The following is a 22,037-nucleotide window of genomic DNA, read 5'->3' on the forward strand; positions in this document are numbered from 1 at the left end:
TGCTTTGTGAAATCAATTTATAATAGCAATGACATCCCTGGGAAGAAATCATGAGGACATCCAGGGGCCCTTAACACAACCAATGGTTGTCCTAGAGATATGTTAATGTTTAGTAACTCATGAATGTTACATGGAGGTCCACTCTGAATAGTTGTTTTCTGCATCAAAGGGTTTTAATAGATCTGTCACATTGTGTAGAATTAAACTGCAATATATCCTTGTTCTCATGAAAGGATTCTACTTCCTCGGTCATTCAGCCCTGAAGTGATTATTCCTTAATGGAATTCAACATTTAATAAAACCTTTTCTTCAAAGGATGATTCAATGTTTTTATTGAATCGTATACATTAACAAAGATGTTTAATTAAAATATCCATAAACTTTCTCATATGGGAAAAGGGAATTAAATATCTCATATAGTGTGTAAAGACTGAGTAGCATTTTTAATTAGCAGTATCTAATTTAATTGGCTGGTTTGTGCTTTATTTTCGGAAGTGGCTTTCAAGGGAGAGAAATGGATTTTGATGATTGTACAGAGGAGCCTGGATGTAGTGATTCATATGACAACATTTTAATTGCTGACTCATTGTTCACTGATTTGATACAGAAACACAACTGTGTGAGGAAATCATGCTTGTTGGAGGCCATTTGCTTTTTTATTGTCTGAACAGTGTGTAGCTGCCAGTGTTTGTGGGTAGATTTATTTGTACTGTTTTTACATAAGATGTAAAAGTACATGTGCATAAATTGTGTGATTAAAACACAATGCATATTATCTTTGTCCATCTTGTGTTTCTTGGGGTTTTCTCTTTGCCCATTTTCTTTGTTCTTTTTACTTGCCCATCATATTTTTTGTTCTTAATTTTATTTGGCCATCATGTGTTTCTTGGTGTTTCTCTCTGGCCTCAGCAGGATGATAAAGCATTTTGGTATGAAGATGCAGAGCAGTAGGCCGAAGCTGGAAGCTAAGATGGCAAATATCTCCACAGCATCCGCATACTTCCCAGGAGAGCTGACATAGGCGGGGACAAAGGCCACCCACACAGCACAGAATATCAGCATACTGAAGGTGATGAGCTTGGCCTCATTGAAGTTGTCTGGGAGTTTCCTGGCCAGGAAGGCCAATAGCAGACAGAGGGAAGCCAGCAGGCCAATGTAGCCCAGGACCAGAGAGAAGCCAGCCACAGATCCCACCGCACACTCCAGGACGACCTTCGACCCCTTCACACCAAGGTCATGGTAAGGCATGGGCGGGCTTGTGGACAGCCACACGACGCAGATAATCAACTGTGTTTACAGACACAATTAAAAACACAATAAGTAATGGTATAAATTAACATGTTTTGTTCAATCAAACAGTGAGGTGATGTGACTTGAAGCATTAAGCTCTCACTTGAACACTAGTGAATAAAAAGACACTCCCTCTCTGCTGACTGGGTCCAAACAACCTCATTAGCTGCCCAGCACCAGGCCTGGCTGAGTGGAATGCAGCCAGGACCACAATGGTCTTGACCAGGAGACAGGACAGGCAAAGCACAAAGATGACCCCAAATGCCACCTGGCGGATTTGGCATGCCCACACTGAGGGACGCCCAATGAACATCAATGAGGAAAGGAAACAGAGCTTGAGTGACAGAAGGAGCAAGAAGCTCAGCTCTGAGTTGTTGGCTCGCACCTGGAATGAGAGGAAAGGTCAGACCTATATTACCATTCAAAAGTTTGGGGTCACTGTCCTTGTTTTAAAAAGAAAAGCACTTTTTTCCCATTAAAGTAACAGCAAATTGATCAGAAATACAGTGTAGACCTTAGAATTGCAAATGACTATAGTAGCTGAAAACAGCTGATTTTCATTGAAATATCTAAATAGATGTACAGAGGCCCATTATCATCAACCATCACACCTGTGTTCCAATGGAACATTGTGTTTGGTAAAATACGTTTATAATTTTAACTGGTCATTAGAAAACCCTTTTTGCAATTATGTTGGCATAGGTGAAAACTGTTGTGCAGATTAAAGAAGCAATAATACTGGCCTTCTTTGGACTAGTTCAGTATCTTCATCAGCGTTTGTGGGTTCGCTTTCAGGCTCAAAATGGGCAGAAACAAAACAAAACTTCTAAAACTCTTCAGTCAATTATTGTTCTGAGAAATGAAGGCTACTTAATCCGAGAGATTTATAAGAAACTGAAGGTCTCATGCAATGTTTTGTGCTTCTCCATGCACAGAACAGTGCAAACTGGCTCTAACCAGAATAGAAAGAGGTGTGGGAAGCCCCGGTGAACAACTGAGCAAGAGGACAATTACATTAGTATGTAGTTTTAGAAACAGACGCCTCACAGGTCCTCAACTGGCAGCTTCATTAAACAGTGCCTGCGAAACAACAGTGTCAACGTTAAAATTTAAAAGGCAATGATATTCTTCTGGCCCCTTGGGCATTGCACTTTCAAATATCAGTTGTGCTGCAAGGGGTTCCCATGATACCAAATAAATAGTGAGCTTTGGTAGACACAGATTAAGCCTAGTCATGGACTAATAATTCCAGCTGAATGGAGATACCTAAAATGTTTTTTTAGTCCAGGACTAGGCTAAATCTTTGTTGGCAAAACCAGCCCTAAGAGCATTATCTTGTACCGATTGACAAATGGATCTTACTAAAGGGGTGTGACGGTGGTACACGAAGAGAACAAACACAGCTGCTGTTGCCAAGGCGCCACACACAGCAACAACAGTCAGGGTGACAACCATGGTGTCGGCAAAGGAAAGGAACTCAGGCTGAAGGGGCACACAGGCGTTCCGATGGTTGTTAGACCAGAATTCCAGGGGACAGTGTTCACAATGCAAAGAGCCTGGGAGAGAAAACAGGATGTAAAGCAAATCTGCCTATTCACTTAACAAGGCTCAATTAAGGTAAAATCTATTCTTAAAGAGATATCAAGTCAAGAAATAAATGTCTAATTGTTAACAATGCACTTTTCATTGTTTTGTTTTTATTTCATTTTACTTTTACCCCATTTCTCTCCAAAAATTCACATTATCCAATTTGAGATTAAGGCCATGCCTAAGGTCATTGTCCCAACACCTAGCAGACTCAGGACCCTTGATGTTGAGAGGTATGTCTTCTGAAGCGCATCTGATTTTCATCTGGTTAATGCTGCCCACTTCACCAGGAAGTCAAGACTGGAATCTTTACTCAGTGCGAGGAACGCACACCTGTGCCTTCTACATCAATTGGCATCACAAGCACCCGAGCCACCAAAAAGGAATTGTTAGGTCGCCATATTTGATTATTAAACCCCCAAAGTCGGACGGTGCTGGAAAATTGCACTACCCTTCACCAGAAGCCTAGGCTAATCCACTGGTATGAATCAAATCCTGGTCCACTTTATATATATAAAAAAGCTTTACCAAGACAAATCACATTTTACTGACCTGTGGTGTTACTGTACTCCCCCTCAGCACAGGGGATGCAGTCGAAGCAGCAGACAGGCTCCCCTTTTCTATTGGCCACACGGGTCCCTGGAGGACAACTCTCACTGCACACTGACACAGGCACCTTAAAACACCATTCACATATACAGAGACTTGAATCAGACAGGGATAGAATCAAACATCAACTTAAATCTAATGAAAATAGATCATTTCCAGACACCTTGTTGCATCCTACATCTGTTGTAACACCCATTATATGTCTGCAGAAAACTTAATAAAAAAGAAAAAGAAAAAAGGAAAGAAAATAGATAATTTCATGTCCCATCTTTCTTACCGTGTTCAATTCTGTATTCCACTGGATCCCAGATTCGTTAATGAATAGGTTAGGTGGCTCTACTCGGCCAATCGTGACCAGTTTCAGAAACCCCTGGGGCGTAGCCTGCCAGTTCACAAGGTCGTAGACAGCAGGGATGTCAGCACCCGTAAAGTAGAACATCTTGCCCAGTCTGGTAGTGAAATTTACCTGTTTTAGGTGCTGCAGCAGCTGGAAAGAGACATAAATGCATTCAGAATAATGTTTATTATGAAATAATTTAGTAATATTTCCTTAACCATTACATTAAATATCTAAACAATCTCTTCAGGAAATAGGTGGAAAGTGGAAATGCAAATGTGGGAGTAAAAAAAAAGCCAGATTTAAATGTTTTACAATGCATACCTCCATTGGGCGGATGTCACTAGGAGGGGGGCAGGTGGAGCTCTTGGCCCATGGACGGCTGTCTTTGTTGGGGCAAGACAGGAGGCTGTGGAGGGCATGGGCTGCGGCATACACAGCCAGGTACACATTATAGGTCACTCTCAGCTGGGAGGTGTCTGTGAAGGAGCTCTCCACCACCTCCAGAGTTTCGGCCCCATTGCACGAAACCAGGCTTGGGTTTGGAAAAAGAGCAGATGGGAGGAGAGATGTATTCTGAGTATTTGCATGTTCTGCTCCAAGGCTACACCCAAACTCTGTTTCCCAGAGTTCCCTTAACAGGGCATCTCTGGGACGACGAGAAGGGTGGAGACTTCGTAGGTAGGCCTCAAAGCCATTTATGGGCGCACTGCGGATAGCCACCCCCAAAACGCCCAGAGCAACAGTAAAGAGGGCAGGGTTTCGTAGGAGGTCCACGCTGGTGCTCCAAGCTTCACTGGCCAGGAACTGACGGTCAGTCACGTTTCTCCTCACCAGCTCCATGAGTAACGCTTCAGTGTCGGTGTACCACAGAAAGACCAGGATCACCCGGGCAGTCGAGCCCTGGACCACATCCACTGCTTGCTTCACATCCATCTCCAGGTTCTCCCGACTGAGTGTCTCAAAGAATGCCAAGCACAACCCTGTCCCTTGAATCTCCTCCTCAAACACCTGGGAACCAGATGTTAAGCACTGAGAGTATGAACATTTTCGATTTTTGTTAATGTCTTTTATTTCATCTACTACTATAACAAAAATAACATATTAATAACAATAAGTAAAAGGAATTAACTTTAAGATGAAATAATCACCTGTATAGCCTGGCGCCCATAGTCGTTATCGGCTACGATAGCTCCAACCCAGGTCCATCCGAAACGCTGTGCGAGCCGTGCCATGGTGCGGGCCTGGTACACATCACTGGGAATGGTTCTGAAGAAGTTAGGAAACGCCCTTCTGTCACTTAGACATGCACAGCTAGCCTGGTAACTGATCTGAGGAACACCCAACACAAAATTTAGGGCTCAATTTAAATGATTCAAACTTTTAAATAACCCAACATAAATACCGATAACAACTACCAGGGAAACTCTAACTGTTGAGCTTTTAGTTATCTTGATTACAAGTGTGTGGGCATGAATATAGTAAATAGAGACACAGCTTACACGGGAATAACTAGGCATTTTTAAAATGTGTCAAGGTTAATCTGCTCCACCCTTCCTGACACCATTGACACCTTTCAATTTGCATACCGCCTCAAAAGATTTACGGACGATGCCATTGCCCAGATGACACACACCTGGAAAAGGGCAACAAATACGTGAGGATGCTCTTCGTGGACTACAATACAGCTCAGCTTTCAATACTATTGAGCACGCTAAGCTTGTTCCTAAGCTCAGGACCCTGGGACTTAACACCTCCCGTTGCAATTGAATCTTGGACTTCCTGACAGGCAGACCCCAGATGGTGAGAATGGGCAATCTCACCTCCTCTACACTGACCCTACACTGACCCTAAGTGAGGGTAAGAATCTGCATCTGTACTCATCCTGTGTTCTATGTGTACCCCTGAAAGAGTAGCTTCTGTAATGTAAAATGGCCATCTTTTTAAACCGACAAACTGAAACATCAAATTAATCATTCACATACTAAATACTAGACCAGCTGAAATATGAACAATTTGGGCATTACGGCAGTATTTCTAACTAGGTACCAGGAAGGTTGTGTGGAAAGAGACCCACCACAGGCTCACCAAACGGGCCCAGGGTCTTGGTCAGAATTATAGTTGAAGTGGATGCCGAGTCACCAATAACCACGGAAACAGGGTGGCCAGATATTCGTGCTGGAAAGGAGAGAATACATGGATACAGTTCACATAGTATGATGATGTCGATATACATTCATGGTTGTATGATCAAAACTGTATGAATGGAAGTACAACAGCTTGTATGTAAGGTGATGTCAGTGACATAGAGACGCTAAATAAGGTAGTATTGAACCTTAAGTCATCTACCTGTTCTCTAGACCCTATCCCCACATCCTTTCAAACCTTAAGTCATCTACCTGTTCTCTAGACCCTATCCCCACATCCTTTCAAACCTTAAGTCATCTACCTGTTCTCTAGACCCTATCCCCACATCCTTTCAAACCTTAAGTAATCTACCTGTTCTCTAGACCCTATCCCCACATCCTTTCAAACCTTAAGTCATCTACCTGTTCTCTAGACCCTATCCCCACATCCTTTCAAACCTTAAGTCATCTACCTGTTCTCTAGACCCTATCCCCACATCCTTTTTAACCTTAAGTCATCTACCTGTTCTCTAGACCCTATCCCCACATCCTTTTTAACCTTAAGTCATCTACCTGTTCTCTAGACCCTATCCCCACATCCTTTCTAACCTTAAGTAATCTACCTGTTCTCTAGACCCTATCCCCACATCCTTTTTAACCTTAAGTCATCTACCTGTTCTCTAGACCCTATCCCCACATCCTTTTTAACCTTAAGTCATCTACCTGTTCTCTAGACCCTATCCCCACATCCTTTCTAACCTTAAGTAATCTACCTGTTCTCTAGACCCTATCCCCACATCCTTTCTAAACTTAAGTCATCTACCTGTTCTCTAGAGCCCATCCCCACATCCTTTTCTAAAATGTTTTAAACCTGCGTAGATGAGGACATACGAACAACTGTCGACTATTCTCTTTTTACTGGCACTACTGCGCTTAAAACTGCCTTAGTAAAATCACTACTTAAAAAAGCACTAGACTTTGAAGCATTAAGCAACTACAGACCAATCTCTAACTTACCCTTTTTAAGTACAGCTTGTTTTAATACAGCTGAATGATCATCTGTGTGCCAGTAATTCCGGTCTGATTTCCGCACACAGCACAGTACAGTAATTATAGTAATAGTAATTAACACTGATGACACAACTTTACATCTCTGAGTCCCCTGATGACCTTAACCTCATTGACACGTTAATTAAATTAATTTCAGACATTTACATATAGATGGCAACATTTTGGGGGAATTAATCAAGGACAAAAAAGAGGTTTTGATTATTGGTGCCAAAGTCCAAAGAGAGGAACTGACTGCTCATTTAATTTATCTTAATCTACACTCAATCCATCAAGCAAAAAAACGGGTGTAATATTAGACTGTGACCTGAACTTCGAGGCCCATATCAGACAAGTGATGAAAACAGCTTTTTACCATTTAAGGAACATAGCAAAGGTCTGTCCGTTTCCCTGCGTGGCAAACACTGAGAGACTGATTCATGCCATTTATCACCAGCAGACTCATCTATTGCAACTCTCTACTGTCTGGCCATACGCACAAAAGTATTGGTAAACTGCAATTAATTCAAAATGCAGCTGCACATGTTCTTACCCATACCAAAAATAGAGGACATCTATTTTAAAGACTACATTAGCTGCCTGTGACTCCTAGAATTTAATACAACATTTTTAAAGCACTACATGGCCATGCACCTGAATACCTGTCTGAACTGGGTTTTAGAGAAGCGCCTGGCCATTGCCACAGATCATCTGGCAGTGGCCTTTTGGTTGTCCCAAGGGTCAGAACCAAACCCTTTGGTGAAGCCTCTTTCAGTCATTAATCCCCTTTGCTTTTACCTTTTATTTTTTATTTCTCATTTAAATATTTACTGTAATTCATACATTTTATCAAAGCATTATTTATTAACTGCTTTTATTTTGACTCTTACCTGTTAAAGCACGTTAAAATGCATTTTGTAAGAAATGTGCTATATAAATGATGTCAGTGGTTAAAATTACAAACTGCTACCTTTGGTGCACCAACATGGATTTCCAATCTGTCCCATTTCTCTTTAAGCAAAAACTCTCCACTCCATTGGTAATAGAAATTAACCCAAATATATATAAAACAATATGATTAAAATTGAGGTTAGAAATTGCAGTAATTCAATGTTTTCTTTTTGTTTGTTTTTTTACCATGACCAGGTGGAGCTTCAGATAGGTTAGCCAGACCTGTAGAGTCACAGCTGAGTTTCCCCCCTGAAACCAGAGTTAGTGCCCCTCGTAGGCTCCAGGGATGCTGGCTACAGCTGTCCAGGATACGGTAGCCCAGCCTCACCCCAGGTAACAGGAAGGGGTTACGGTTTATCTCGTCCACGGCAAACACTAAGGCATACGCATGCTTCAACATCGCCCCCTGGAAACTAAGACCAGGGAGTTGAGATGAAAGGGGAACACGAGAGAGTGGAGAGAGAAACACAACATTTGTAATTGAATTAAAACAATTGGATAAATAATTATAATAAATGAATCATGTTGATATTCTAGAGAATCAAGTTAATGAACAATAGAATAACCACAATGTATGACAGCAAGTTGATGGGTTTGAACTTATGTGCATAATTGGTACAGAGAGAATTAGAGTGGTACTTTGCACAAAACATAAAGTACACTGGCAGAATACCTGACCACTGTGAATTACCCAAAATTAAGCAAAACCTTGACAACAGACCAAGTAAAACATTGATATCAAGAGGCCAGCATATACATGACCTCTGTTAAGAAGGCACACTGTCCACAAAATTAGGTGGAATCTACTGCAAAATGCCTAAGTCAAGTCAAAGGTATGCACATATTTCCCACAGACCCACAAAGTGATGACAGAGTTGTCACTCAATGCCTTGAGAAGTGAACAACAAGTGCAAACATAAACAACATTGCAAACATATACAATATGAACTGTTTATTTTTCCTTGCCAATCATGATTAAAATTATTAAAAAAAATACATTTACACATTGTTTCAACACTGCAAAATTGAAATAATTTAATATTTTCTTACTTTTTTAAACATTTGTTTGTGCAATGTTTACTTCACATGTTTTGATTGGTTATTCAACCTTTTATAATTATTATTTACTTGTGCATACAGTCCATTCATGGGTGACGTCATAGGAAGTTACTAACTCCAAAATGGATGGAATTCAATTAAGCCACTTTGAATATGACATTGAGAGAGGAGGGCAGCTTAAGCAGGCTAAATTGTTGTAGCCTGGGCCCAAGAGAGAGAGGGATGGATTACAGAAAAATCTGTCAATCTTTGAACAAATACTCAGAAGAACACATACATTTAATTATTTTTGAGATGTGACAAAGATTTTGACATAGACTAAACAAATAACGAAATGTATCTTATTTTGCAAATGATTTGTGAACATAAAATTAGAAAAAGTCTAGAAAAACCAGACTGCAATTGAAAGAAGTGCCCTGACGAAGTGAAATGCTGTTCCAAAAAGATGTGAAAGAACTACATCAAATTCATAAACAAAGATAATACATTATATATAAAATTAAATGCAAAAGCAAAGTGTGCGAAAACTTTAACAAAGGCACTTACTTGAGACAGGACTGCAGATGAGGAGGTCGCGTGAAGCTTAGGTCTGGAGCAGGAGGGAGGTTATGGATGGGGAAGAGACCCCCGATCAACACGTCTCCTTCCTGGAAGAGATGGTAGTCATCCAGCTCAACTGAATGGTCCCACCGAGAACACACGGCCGCCTGAACCACCCCTGCGTCCCTAAGGAGACAGGTCAGTACCAAGGGGACGGTTGCTCTCTGCCAGGTGAGCCAGGGAGACATTAGCACAGGTGAGCTCCTCTGGACAAGACAAACATTCAGGTAGCGACAAAACCAGATTGAAACATCCGCCAGTGCAGTTTCCTAATACCGGTCAAAATATGCAATGCTGTAACCCGGTTTTACTACCCAACATACAGAGATTGCAGGCGAGTCACAGAAATACCAAGGTTGTTAACAGAAAACGTCCTGGTCGTCACGTGCAGTTTGGCGTGGGAAAGATATAGGACTTCCGTCCTGTCGAGATGAATGACACGACTTATCGGCCCCAAGTTTCTCCGTCCTTGCATGGACCAACTTAACCAGTTAAATCAGCCTACCAGCCTGTGTCCCAGATTTGGCTGACAGAGCGACAGCAGCATGCCCTGATCTGGCCTTGTGCAGAGTAGGGGTGGGTATTTATAGGTTCATAGAGAACAGTAAACAGGATGACACTCTGAGACCCCAAATTGCAGCCCTCCCGAGTGTCAGTGTTAGAGATAATGGCTCAGACCGAAACAATTAGCATGTGGAGGAAATAGGAATCCAAACAAATAGGACTGTTGCGGACATCTCCAAAACAATATGTTTTTGTTTTGTACAGAACAACCGTGGAGGGGTGAGGAGGGATTGGCGATGGGAGCGCCCCAACTCGTATTATAGGGATAGTGAGAATGTAACTTCAAACAACAGTCGGCGGGATTTGCATGGCCACAGGTGCGCCATCCCTCGTTATTATTACTGCTAATTTCACAAGCAATTTACTGCCCATTATCCACACAAACCAGTGGCGAAAACAACACAGGGAGCTGTGTGTGTGTTTGTGCCATGGCAAGGGCAGCTGTAAACCTCAAAGGCTGTCACATAGTTAAACCTAGAAAAGAATGAAAGTGTAGGATGGAGGGATATAGGGAAAAATAAAGGATGTTGAAGACAAAAACAACAGTAACAAGGACCAAGATAGAAACTAGGACATAAAAAAAGACAGACCGACTGTGTTCAAGTCAAATGTTATAGAATTTTATTGCATCGGTAGGAAAATGCTCACAGTCGTCTTCTGAGCCACCATACAAAGTAAAGTGGATGGTTTTAACGCTGAAAAGAAGAATAAAAAACAACCACAGCTTTGTTCAGCTCAAAACTATCCAGGTGCCGTTACTGTTATTGTAATCGTTCCTCCAAAAAAAAATTATAAACAACTGAGACATTAAACACCTTTTTTGCAATCTGTATCAAAGTAATTATAAAAAAATAAGAACATTTAAACTCCAAAAGTTTAAATAATGTGAGTGTTTAAAATTTTAGAAAGCTAGAGAGCAAGCAAGTCCGAGCAAGCAAGTCTATGTATTGTATTGCACCCAATCCAACTATTACTTGTTGTGTGCAAAGATAGTAACGCACTTTAACGTCTACAGATCGGTGCATAGTCATGCTTGACATGTCCAACGTTTAACATGCAGAAAACAGCTTCTCAACTGAAATAAATGGACAGTTTAATTGAAAAACAAATGTGCAGAACAATATGTACAGTACAAACAACAAAAACGTACAAAAAAACAATTAGGCCATAGCAAGTTGATTTACTGTTTAACCAATGCTCCTCTTCACATAAAAATGAAATACATAATTAAAATTGTAAAAGTATCAAATGCAACGTCCTCAAAAATAGCAAGCGCAAGATTTATCCTTTGCTTCAAAAACAAGTTCAAATAGTCAAGCAGTAAATCAAGTTAGTATGGCTTTATAGAAGAGGAGAAGGAAGACTGGAGTAAGATCTCTGATGAAACAGATCCCATCCCTTAAAAGTGGCCCTCTGATAATACTAATATTTAACATTAAGATACAAAGACAACACTTCCCTTCAGAGTAACACACATCTGTAAAGTTTCCAAATTTTTTGCTTCATAGTAGATCGAGATAGTGTGAGACAGGAAGTAGAATTACAGGAGCAGACAGGAGAGAAAACAGGTACAATCAAAAAGCAAGTAGTGTTAGCCTGTTCTGAACTACATTTACAGAACATCCTGGTCAGGACATGGACTTTTAATGGGGATCAGGGACCATATTTACATTACATTTGTGGAAAGACAGTCAGAACAAACCAGGAAGTGGACTACATATCTGGAAGTATTACTGGACAGCCCAAAGGTAAAAATCATTATGTTCATAACGTGATTTGCTCTTTTCTGGAAGTACATTTTACATAATTGAAGGCTATAACCAGTAAGTGGGCTTAAAGTCTAAGCAGGAAGTAGACCTCAGGTTCTGACGGTGTACAGGAGTCTGTCGGCAACAGAGAGTCGTCATGATAACAATCACTGTGGTGATCTCCGTATCCATGCCTCAGTTTGGTACATGCCCCCTCAGGGAGCCCCCTGTCCTCAAGTTGGTCCAGGTAGCCTGCTATGTAAGAGCCTGTGGAGTGTCTGTTCGGTGGCGGGTTCTGGCCCGCTGCTGATTTATTACGCAGCACTACCCCTCCCATGCTGGAGGGGGCACCAACACCACGGGGCTTCAGAGCCTCCTGCTGCCTTTCTCGGGCACGGTTGTTAATGTGGCGCACACGGCTCTGGCTCCGGGAGGAGAGGCGGCGGGAGAGGAGGGGGGGAGAGTCCTCCTGGGGGTTGGAGACAAAGTTTGAAAGGGGAGAGTGGACTGATATAGATGGACTGGTTTCGAGGGGTCTCTGTAGCTGATCGGACGATTGGGGTTGCTGGGGTCTGTCTCGATATCTGTCATTCCCTTCTAAGGTGACCAGTTTGCGGAGCTGCTCGGTGAGGGGGTCCGCAGGCTGCGGCCTTTCGTACATGCCCCCTAGACCCCACACCCTCCTACGCTCCCCAATACAGGGGCTAATGAAGCTGCGGCTGATTATGTTGTATTTGCTCTGGAAGTTACAGGAGATGTCCTCCGATGTCAGGTCGCCCAGAGACTTGGACTTACAGGGGCTGGGGGCTATGGAGGGTCTCGGATTAGGAAGCAGAGGTACAAGGGTGGGGTCTACAAGGCGTAGCGATGGCGGGACAGATTGGGGCTGGTGACTTTGGTCGTGCATTTGGGGCTGGGTTTGTGACTGGGCATAGTGAGAGGCGGAGGCAATTGATGTTGTGAAGCAGTCATAGTCCAGCTTGCCATAGGCTGTGTCGCAGTCTGAGCTGGGGGAGTACAGGCCTCTGTCTCTTGGAAGTGGATCAGACCGTAGACCAGACACACACTCTGAGGAGGAGAACCCATTTTGGAAACATGCTGACATGTCACCCTGATCCTGCCCTTCACCTGTCCCACCTCGGGAGCCCCTGCTCGGGGTGGAGCCATCATAACTCTGTGCGTGGGTGTAGGCCCTGGGAAAGTCTCTTTTCTTCTCAGAGTACTCCAGATTGTTGTCAGTGGAGTGGTGTCTGTTGAGGTGGAAGAGGTTAGGGTTGGGGAGTATTTTGTAGGGGGAGGACTGGTGTGAGGCATGTGGAACCATGGAAGAACACTGGAGATGGATTTGAGTCCGGGGAGGGATGTGGTTCTGGGTGGACTGTCTTTGGAGAGCAGCATAGGATTTAGTTAGGCTGGTAGCAACACAGGTGTGGTTGTATCTGGCGGAGGTCATGGGGTCCTCGTCGACATTGATCTCCACCTCCATGAGACTGCTTCCTTCCAAATCCTGGCACAGCAGGAAACGGTCAGACGGCGTGTTGTAGACTGTAGGACTCCTGTAATCCCTCAACGCCCTCCACTCCCCTCCTGACCCTAAATCTGTACAATAATTTACCCTCTTGCAGTCCTCTCTCACACGTGAGGCCACCAAGCTGCCGTTGGCCACTGCATCCAGACGAGAAGGCACCTTCGCTGGGGAAGCCTCCAGGCTCCCCATCGGGGTGCTCTCCTCGGAGTCGGCCTGGATGTTGCGGATGGTCTGCTCTCTCAGGTTATACACAGAGACGGGAGACAAGACCTGCTCATCCAGGATGGTGTAGGCCTCCTCTAGCTCTGTGGTCTCAGGACTGGAGAAAAGAAGGGGGGTAGGGGCTTCTAAGAGAGATGTTTTTTGCCGGGTTGAAAGTAGATCATGGTTCACGTGGTTAAGAGACTGTCTTGCCTCCTGAGAACTGATATGTCCGTTCATTACGTTGCATGGGGAGGTGAGGGAATTTATGTCCTTATATAGGTCTGAGGTGACCTTATAAGGTGTGCTAGAGTCTTGGATACCCGGATGCGACAGACAGGACACGGCACTGAGAATGCGGAGGTCAGAGGTCGACGTGAGGTCTTTCTGGTCAGCGGTAAGGTCAAATCGGCCAATCAGAGCAGAGATGGAGTCACCGGTGGTGTCGTTGCCAAGGGATACAGCATCGATGAGTCGGGAGATGGTACTGTCCTGTAGACAGATGGGACTCTGCAGATTCGAGTAGTCATCGTTGTGTGGGGAGATGCTGGGCAAAGAAGAGGTGATAGCGGAAGAAGAGAAGCAAGGTGCTGGGGTGTTTATTTTACTGAGTGATGTCACCTCTGGTACTTGTAAACAGTTGCTTTCACTCTCCGTCGAGCTGCTTATTGGATACATTGTCTTTTCGGTAGAGGAAATATCTTCAGCTTCAGTGAGCGGGATGCCTGTGTCCTGTGGTTGTTCAACATCCCCACTTCCTCCCCCTTGGCCAATGACCAGATTGGCGGCCTTATCAGTATGTTCAAGTTCTGTGGTCCTTTCCCGGGTGTTTTCACGGTTGGTGGAAGGGGTGGACACTCTGGGCCCGTGGAAGGAGGACGTTTTGATGAGGAGCTCCACAGAGTGGGACTTGGGCCGATCAAACAGGTTTCCTATAGAAACAAACAATTTAAAGCATCAGTAAATGTCCAAATGCTCCACAGCTGCAGAACGTGGAACATTGAGCCAACCAACAACGGTCCAACATGAGCTAATAGCAACAAACAGACGAATGGAATGTACCAAATACGATTGTGAGAGGAAGGGGTTGGAAAATGAGGCTTGTGCGGGTAACAGAATAAACATCAATTGTTTTGAAAGGGGGGACATCAACTCTGGAAGAGATGGTCAAATGGGATTCATTTTGGCAAAAAAAAGGAACATTCCGATTATCAAATAGTACATCTGTGGATAATGATGTAATACTGGGATGTTTTTGGATGAGGCAACCTTAGAACGGGGTTTGGATTACCTGCCGGGACATCCTAGTCAGTTCTCTACTACAGAGAAGCACGACAGATTGAAGAAGGAACAGAAAAGGCAAGTTAAGGTACTGAAGTAGAATAGACTGCCTGATTTTTTCAGTTTACATGAAACAGGGTTTTGCTATCTTTCGGGAAAAGGTTAAAACATGGCAACTGTTTATTTTCACAAGACATACAGCAATGCTGGTTTCAATGAGAGCGCAACACAATCAATGACAGCTTCAACTCTAAGCATTGTGTCACATTTAGCAACAAAAAAAGGACGCCAGACAAGGCTTGGTGCTCTTCAGGTAAACCTATGGTTACATAATGTACTAATACATTGCCACCATGATTCTATGACCTTCAAACAGTCCAGGAAGCTGCTGGTTAGTTTGTGCATGTGGGGTATCACATAGCCTAGCATTTAGAGCATCTGACCAGTAACTGAAAGGTTGCTGGATTGAATCCCACAGCCAGAAAAGTGATAAATACGTATGTCTGTCCCTTAGCAAGACAATTAACCCTTACTGATTCTTTAACACTAGAACTGCCAAATGCCTACGCCAATTGGCATTTGAGTTTGTAATTAAAATAACTTTTCCTAAATAGGTGTATAATACATTGTTCCGTTGTCGGAATTCTAAACTGACAAACAGAAAAGTTTCCAACTTAATCCGCCAACAGCCCTCGCCATTTAGCGTGGTACCCAGGCGCTTATCACCCCTAACTAAATGCATGACATCAATGTATGAATGCGCGATACTCCCAGATGAATGAAAACTTAATTAGACTATTATTGAAACATAATACAAATGATATAGGCTACTTTCTATCTTTTTCTAATAGCTCTTTTTTCGATTAACGTATCCATGTCACCTATAGAAATATCCTATATGCCACTAATCTATGAGACTAGAGCTATGCATTGCTGTTGAAATCAACCCGATATCCCCAGTAATATGGTTTACTGCCTATTCATTTCGGACCTCTTCTTTTTCTATTTTTTAGTAGTTTTTTTTGTATGATGAAACCTTCAATACAAACATATTCTTGTATTTTCAAATTCATTAACCGTTTAAAACAAACAAATTCTGTATTTCATTTTTTTTTGAATATTCTATATAGTTTGATGACGACCCAGTAGATGAACTGATGCTCTGTCTAGATGGTGATACTGTGGAGGAGAATGTGTATGCCAATAGGGACGATTCGTATGCTAATGACGCCAAACCGCGTTCAGCTCTGGCGGTTATAGGGGGTAAAAAAGGTCTGGCGGTTCTAGTGTTAAATTGCTCCGGATAAGAGCATCTGCAAAATATAATATGTTGATTACGTTTTATTGTTATTAAGTAACAAATGAGTTATATTATCCTGACTGATGATTTGAGGTATCCGGAGGAAGGCTACCCACCGACGAGTGTATCTGCACCCAGGTCAGGCTGCTCCTTGTCGGGGGAGCAGAGGGAGAGCTGTCCCTGCAGAAGCCTCTCAAGAGGCATGGAGATGGCTCTGTGAGTGAGTGTGGGGCGGGCTGGAAGCCGCCTTTCCGCCCGTAAGACATCCCTGTCTCTGTCTCGGGATCCCTCCCCCCCAGAACAAGACGCACCCCCTGTCACCGCACTGGCCCCCAAGCTGTCTTTGCGGTCTGAAATTGAGGCCTTGCGGTCCGATAACAATGTATTGCGATCAGACACTGAGGCCTTCCGATCCGACACTGAGGCCTTCCGATCCGACACTGAGGCCTTGCGATCTGAAATGGAAGCGGAGGACTCAGAGAGCTTCATCTTGGTTTTCTTGCGTCCCTTGGCCGGGGCGCTGGCAGTGCGTCGGAGGAGGTGGTCACTGATGGAGCGTTTTCTCGGTGCCGGGCCAGAGTTGGTCTCTATGGATGATTTGGAGGAGCGGTTGAACAAGCCTCTGAAACCTCGCAACTGACGACTCTGTGGGATGGAGAGAGAAAGGGCAGAAGAAAACAGTTTGTTTTATTTTACATGTAAGAATTAAGGGGGAATATGGGACTGTCATGCCATAGAACCACATCAACATTTTACCAGCACATTGCAAACATGCCTGAGACGCAATGTAGATTAAAGACAGTTTCACACTTCACTTTTCACAAAACAAAACGGTTTCAGCAAATCAACACTTCTTGTATACCATTAAGAAAAGCGCTGATGTGTTGTAGCCCCTCCCACACAGCTTTGTCAAAGCTTTGATTCTTCACATCCTCCCTCCTAGCCTCCTTCTCAAAACCTATTGGTGGAGATCAGAAGTACCTCACCTGTGACATTCTCTGACAAGTTTTGAGGAAGTGGCAAGGACAGATGACCCAGGAAATCAAACCAATGCTATTGACATTTTCTAACGGACGAAAGTAACCACACTAATACCCGGGACACGCCCACTGATGGCACTATTCCCACCCCAGTAGCAACCAAATGCTAGCTGTAATTCTCTCACTTCGAATCCTTGCACATATTCAACATTTTTACCACTGGTTGTGCAGTTAGTAATGCCATAAGCTCTACTCTAATTGACCAAGCGATTACCGAACAAAAATGCACAGAGAATCACACCACAAGAAAACATATCTACAATACACAAAATACAGCACACCACACGTCACATCTGAATATCAATATCACGTGTTACAATTCGCAAATGATCTGAAACCTTTTACACTCCAGCACACAAAGAAGAAACATTGGACAGTCGTGCAGATGCCATGCAGCACACACAGTCTACCCAAGGATACCTTGTTGGCTCCTAGAAAGTGCATTATGGTAAAGCTGGGGTTCAGCACTAGAGGGCTCCACTGGAAAGGAAGAGTGTAGCAGCTTAGCTGGTGAAAGTTGTATGCTGTATATTCAAATGACCCCCCCCCCCCACAAAAAGCGAACTGTACAGAATCTTTCCAGGTACTTGATATCCTTCATTCTGCAAATATGGACTGCCCTCTTAAATTCAAACTCCTATTTTCAAAGAAATTCAAGTACGGAAACTGAAATAGCAAACATGCTGATTCTGTAGTCAACTGACCATTTCTTTTGTGATTTTCTTGTGTTGTGCTTGTGGTCAGTAATTTATATATGATCCACTGGCAGATGTGTCAGCCTTGCAGTTGCAACAACAATTCTGGTTGAAATATCTTGGTACTGGTAAAACCTCTTAATGCCAGTGACCTTGTTAACAACAGCCACATCACCAGTGAAAGCATGGCCAAAGACCTCTGTTTTCCCACGAGTGTTTGCAAAACAGCATTATTATACTGATTGGAAGCAGAGCATTGTTCAGATTACAATAAAATAGATATTCTGGAGGATATCAACAATCGAAAAATGAAGTAAGCTTTACTCTGAATATTCTTTAGGCGTAATATAGACAGTCCTTCAGTGAACCCACCTTCCCATAGATGTCATGAACCGATACATGAATGAAGATAGACGCCTCAGTCAAACCCTCCAAGTATACATGTCTATAACCTGTAGGGGGGGCAGAGAGAGGGACGGACAGACAGTAACAGATAAAGGGAGGGAGAGAGGGGAAGGGTAATATATGAAAGGTAATTGAATTCTCTGGTCTCTACTCTCATTGCCGGGGGACAGAGCATTATGAGGGACAGCTCTATCACAGACGAGACAGACATTTGCGAGTGTGCACAAGAATAACCATTTACGCCTCAGGTCACTGTGTCACACAAGAGAATCCATTGTAACCTATATACTGGCACTTGCCCAGTAATAAATGATGAAAAGGAAGCCATCTCTCACAACAGTAGTTGGTGCATGAAAAGCCCATGCATTTAGATGAGCCAAAGTTTTGAAAATGAAACAAAGTGACATGATCACTAAGCACTGATAAGGGTGATTTACTGTAGATGGCCAACTATTATGTAGGCAGTACCGCATTTTCTATATATACTGTATACAGACAGAAGACAAATTAAAGGAAAAACCAACATAAAGTGTCTCAGTAAGGTGTTGGGCCATGGGCTGCTAGAACAGCTTCAATGCACCAAGGCATAGATTCTATGAGTCTCTGGACCTCTGCTGGAGGAGTGGTACAACATTCTTCCAAGACATTTGGTGGAAAGCGCTGTCTAACACGTTGGTCCAAAATTTGCTATAGACTTTCAATAGGGATGAGATTAGTTGATGCACATCATTTTCATAATCCTCGAAACATTCAGTGATCCCCTGTGCCCTGTGGATTGGGGCATTGTTATCCTGGAAGGAACCCAATACTGAACCCTCATTCATAGTCACTTAGATCCTATCCTCTTGCAATCTTGATTCAAAATCAAGGTCAACGGGGCCTGTTCATAATCTTTATACCTGTCACAGAGCGTGACAGGATGTAAATTGCTTAATTGTATCATGCAGTACACCTGAATGGAAGCATCTGCCTTCGTTATATTCCTTCACTCAATTTTTCAGGTTTGTCCTTTACTTTGTATATAAACAGTACTGTGCATAAGTCTTATGTAACCTGGCAAAATATTAAAGCTATTTATCTGGTCAGTAATTGTAAGTTCACAATGTGATTGTGAATCAGTATTTTTTGTTTCAGGTCAATCATTTCCAGGTATTTATTAAGTCAGTCAACTTTTTAATTTGTAGATAGTCTCGCCAGCTTTCCAAGCTTGTTGTGATTATGATTAAATTGTGACCTAGCGGGCCGGACACGTACCTGGCTGCCCTGACCTCCAAAGGGTCCTAATCAGTTTTGTTAGAAAGATGGGTGGAATTGCAGGAAATTAGCTGGTAGAAATTCTAAACAATTCCCTGGACAATGGCAAAAAATATATATAAATACATTACAGTTCTAAAATTGCCAATATAATTTGACCCATTTGTAAAGTTGAAAAGGCAAAATGTGTACAACAGTTGTGGCCCCCCAATAGTGTTCATCATACATTCAACAACATCATGCTGGACTTATTGTGTAAATCAAACACACAAACCTGGCATCAGGCTGCTGAAGGCTATAGTCCTTTGGCCTACAAAGTCCCGTCCAATAGGGTCGTGATCCCAGACAAGGAAACGCACCAGAGCCAACTCGGCCATGTGAAGGGTAAACGACAGGGTCTCCTCCCACACCGGGTTAAAACCTGGACAACACACAGTTTCGAAATAAACACAAACACACAATTTTCTAAACACTCTTCGTTAAACTATCCGTAAAACCTCTTAAGAGACACACACTCACGCCTTAGTGCTGTGGAAGTGAAGGGCATGTTCTCGAACAAACTTTTACAGATTTTTAATTTTTTATATAACCTACAAACTGCACCGGTCAAATACGTATGCCTTGTTTGGCCCCGGTGCTTCCCAGCAGCTAGCTATGTTCACAAACGATGACTGGGCTGGGTGACAAATGGAACTGGTCAAGTCACAGTCACAATGCCTGTCCCCAGTCAGCCTCGGGCAAAAGCCAGGACCTTGATGGGGTAAATTGTGGGCTGAGACATCAGTGCCCAGGGGAGAAGGGTCGTGACGTGGGGGAGCGGAATTGGAGGGCAGAACGGGGAAAGGTTAAGGAACTCTGAAAGTGATGTTAGTACCATTAGATGTGGAGACACTGATCCGTGACATGGCAGACGGGTGAGATTTACTAATTTGACTGAATGTGAAATTGTGTGTGTGTGTGTCTGTGTGTGTGCGTGTGTGTAGTTACCGTTGTCATCCACTACTCGTGTCTGCTCCTTACAGCAGTCCACTGGTAGACCGATGATCTCCACCTCTACAAATGGATCAATGATCTGGTGGTGTGATAGAGAGTTACAGCAGAAATTAGCTTAGAAACACTAAACAAACGGGTGTCAACATGAATAATCCAGAACACATGATCGGTCATGACGGTAGAAGAAGAGACATTGTCCATGTCTGTGCATGTGTGTGTGTGTGTGTGTGTGTACCTCCCCGCGATCCCCCAGCATCGAGTCTGGAGGTTTGGGCAGCTGCTGTCCGCTGATGATCTTCAGGACCAGCTGTTTCTTAGAGCAGGCTGGTAGGGGATCGTCAGAGAACGGGTTGAACGAGCCTAGACGACGAAAACAGCTAATCAGTTCAGTCTGTGTATCTAAGCTAGGCAGCAGATAGGCCAGCTGTTAAAGCATCTGACCAGTGACAGAACAGTGGCTTGATTGAATCCAAGGGGGAGCTAGGTAATATGTCTGTCCTTGAGCAAGACAGTCAATCCAAATCGCCCTCGTGCGTCGCTCTGGATAAGAACGTGTGCTAAATGACAAACAGTTTCATGTATGTCGTGTGAATGTGTTATTACCTTTACACATGGGCGGAGGTTTGAGGACGTAGCCACTACCTCCATTCACCATAAACTTGGCCCTGTTTAGCTGCATCATGCGGCCCTCTGTCTGGTAATTCAGGGCCACTGAGGAAATAACAAGCAGCTGTTAGATCTTATTTGATCGCCACAGGATATTTCCTGCACGGCAGTGAACCCAAACTTCTAGTGAGTTCAAGGTTTCGAAAAGCCTTTTTGGTAATATTTCCACTTTCAAGCGTCTGACTTGACTTTCCCTGCCCTAACGGAAACATATCAAGCCCTAACAACTGACCTCCTGTAGGTTTATATAATATTTCATCCACTGTAGGTTTATCTTCCTGACCCAATAAAGTGTTCCATACATTGGCACGGTACACGCAAACTGTCTGTTAGCCCTCTGACGATAATACACCATGTGGGCTGGGTTAGGGAGGCCAGGTGGAGCATATGGCCCATTCGAGGACACACATGACCTGGGCCGGGCCACTTGTTGCTCCTCCTTACCCAGCTGACAGCCCACGTTCCAGTAGAGCTGGGGGTTGAAGTTGGACGAGTCTATGCGATAGGCCGAGGGGTAGATACGGGACAACTGCCTCTGGTTGAAGACCAGGAAACGCTCTGCTCGGTGGTTCACCAAGTGCTGGGCGCGGGTCTCGCTGAACGACAGAACGTTCCCTGGGTTACCTGACCGAACGGAGAGAGAGGGAGGTGTGAGAGAGGACGAGGCTGGGCAGGGGAGATCTGGAGAGCGACAGGGGAGGGAGGGAGGACGGAGGGAGGGATCGAGTGGAAGAGAAAGAGAGAGAGAACGGTGGG

General features: G+C 43.6%; 2 protein-coding genes across 9 annotated transcripts in view; both read right to left on the bottom strand.

Annotated features, from left to right (window-relative positions):
- Positions 1-506: 506 nt before the first annotated feature.
- Positions 507-9,794, bottom strand: LOC105028725 (extracellular calcium-sensing receptor-like). The gene is made up of 11 exons (XM_010901657.3): positions 9,553-9,794; positions 8,182-8,360; positions 5,901-6,001; positions 4,975-5,154; positions 4,434-4,834; positions 4,148-4,358; positions 3,764-3,973; positions 3,430-3,553; positions 2,653-2,846; positions 1,394-1,675; positions 507-1,287 (listed from the first exon to the last, which is right to left on the bottom strand). Exons 1-11 carry the CDS (start codon positions 9,792-9,794, stop codon positions 865-867), a joined length of 2,547 nt encoding a protein of 848 aa, XP_010899959.2. The 3' UTR covers positions 507-864.
- Positions 9,795-10,774: 980 nt separating this feature from the next.
- plch1 (phospholipase C, eta 1) overlaps positions 10,775-22,037 on the bottom strand; it is a 79,318-nt gene continuing 68,055 nt past the window's right edge. For 3 of the 8 annotated variants that reach the window (XM_020050495.3, XM_020050484.3, XM_020050490.3), the window contains exons 15-23: positions 21,726-21,962; positions 21,219-21,326; positions 20,851-20,975; positions 20,610-20,694; positions 19,897-20,043; positions 18,336-18,415; positions 17,689-17,748; positions 16,345-16,873; positions 10,775-14,579 (exon numbers count right to left, since the gene is read on the bottom strand). In XM_020050495.3, the coding sequence (XP_019906054.2) occupies positions 12,004-14,579; positions 16,345-16,873; positions 17,689-17,748; positions 18,336-18,415; positions 19,897-20,043; positions 20,610-20,694; positions 20,851-20,975; positions 21,219-21,326; positions 21,726-21,962 (3,947 nt within the window). In that variant the 3' untranslated portion in view covers positions 10,775-12,003. Of the gene's footprint in view, positions 14,580-14,938; positions 14,967-16,344; positions 16,874-17,688; positions 17,749-18,335; positions 18,416-19,896; positions 20,044-20,609; positions 20,695-20,850; positions 20,976-21,218; positions 21,327-21,725; positions 21,963-22,037 lie in introns of all 8 variants that reach the window. The other 5 variants (XM_034293548.1, XM_034293543.1, XM_034293530.1 and 2 more) reach the window with 5 other exon arrangements.

Source organism: Esox lucius, chromosome 1, assembly GCF_011004845.1.
Source record: "Esox lucius isolate fEsoLuc1 chromosome 1, fEsoLuc1.pri, whole genome shotgun sequence".
NCBI lineage: Eukaryota > Metazoa > Chordata > Actinopteri > Esociformes > Esocidae > Esox > Esox lucius.

Bases quoted from the DNA above. Each gene is read 5' to 3' on its own strand.
- LOC105028725 (XM_010901657.3), bottom strand. From the start codon at position 9,794: ATGTCTCCCTGGCTCACCTGGCAGAGAGCAACCGTCCCCTTGGTACTG. The intron at 3,974-4,147 runs GTATGCATTGTA...GTCTCTTTCCAG, and splicing joins GTGACATCCGCCCAATGGAG to CTGCTGCAGCACCTAAAACA. The intron at 2,847-3,429 runs GTCAGTAAAATG...TTTCTCTCCCAG, and splicing joins GGAGTACAGTAACACCACAG to GCTCTTTGCATTGTGAACAC.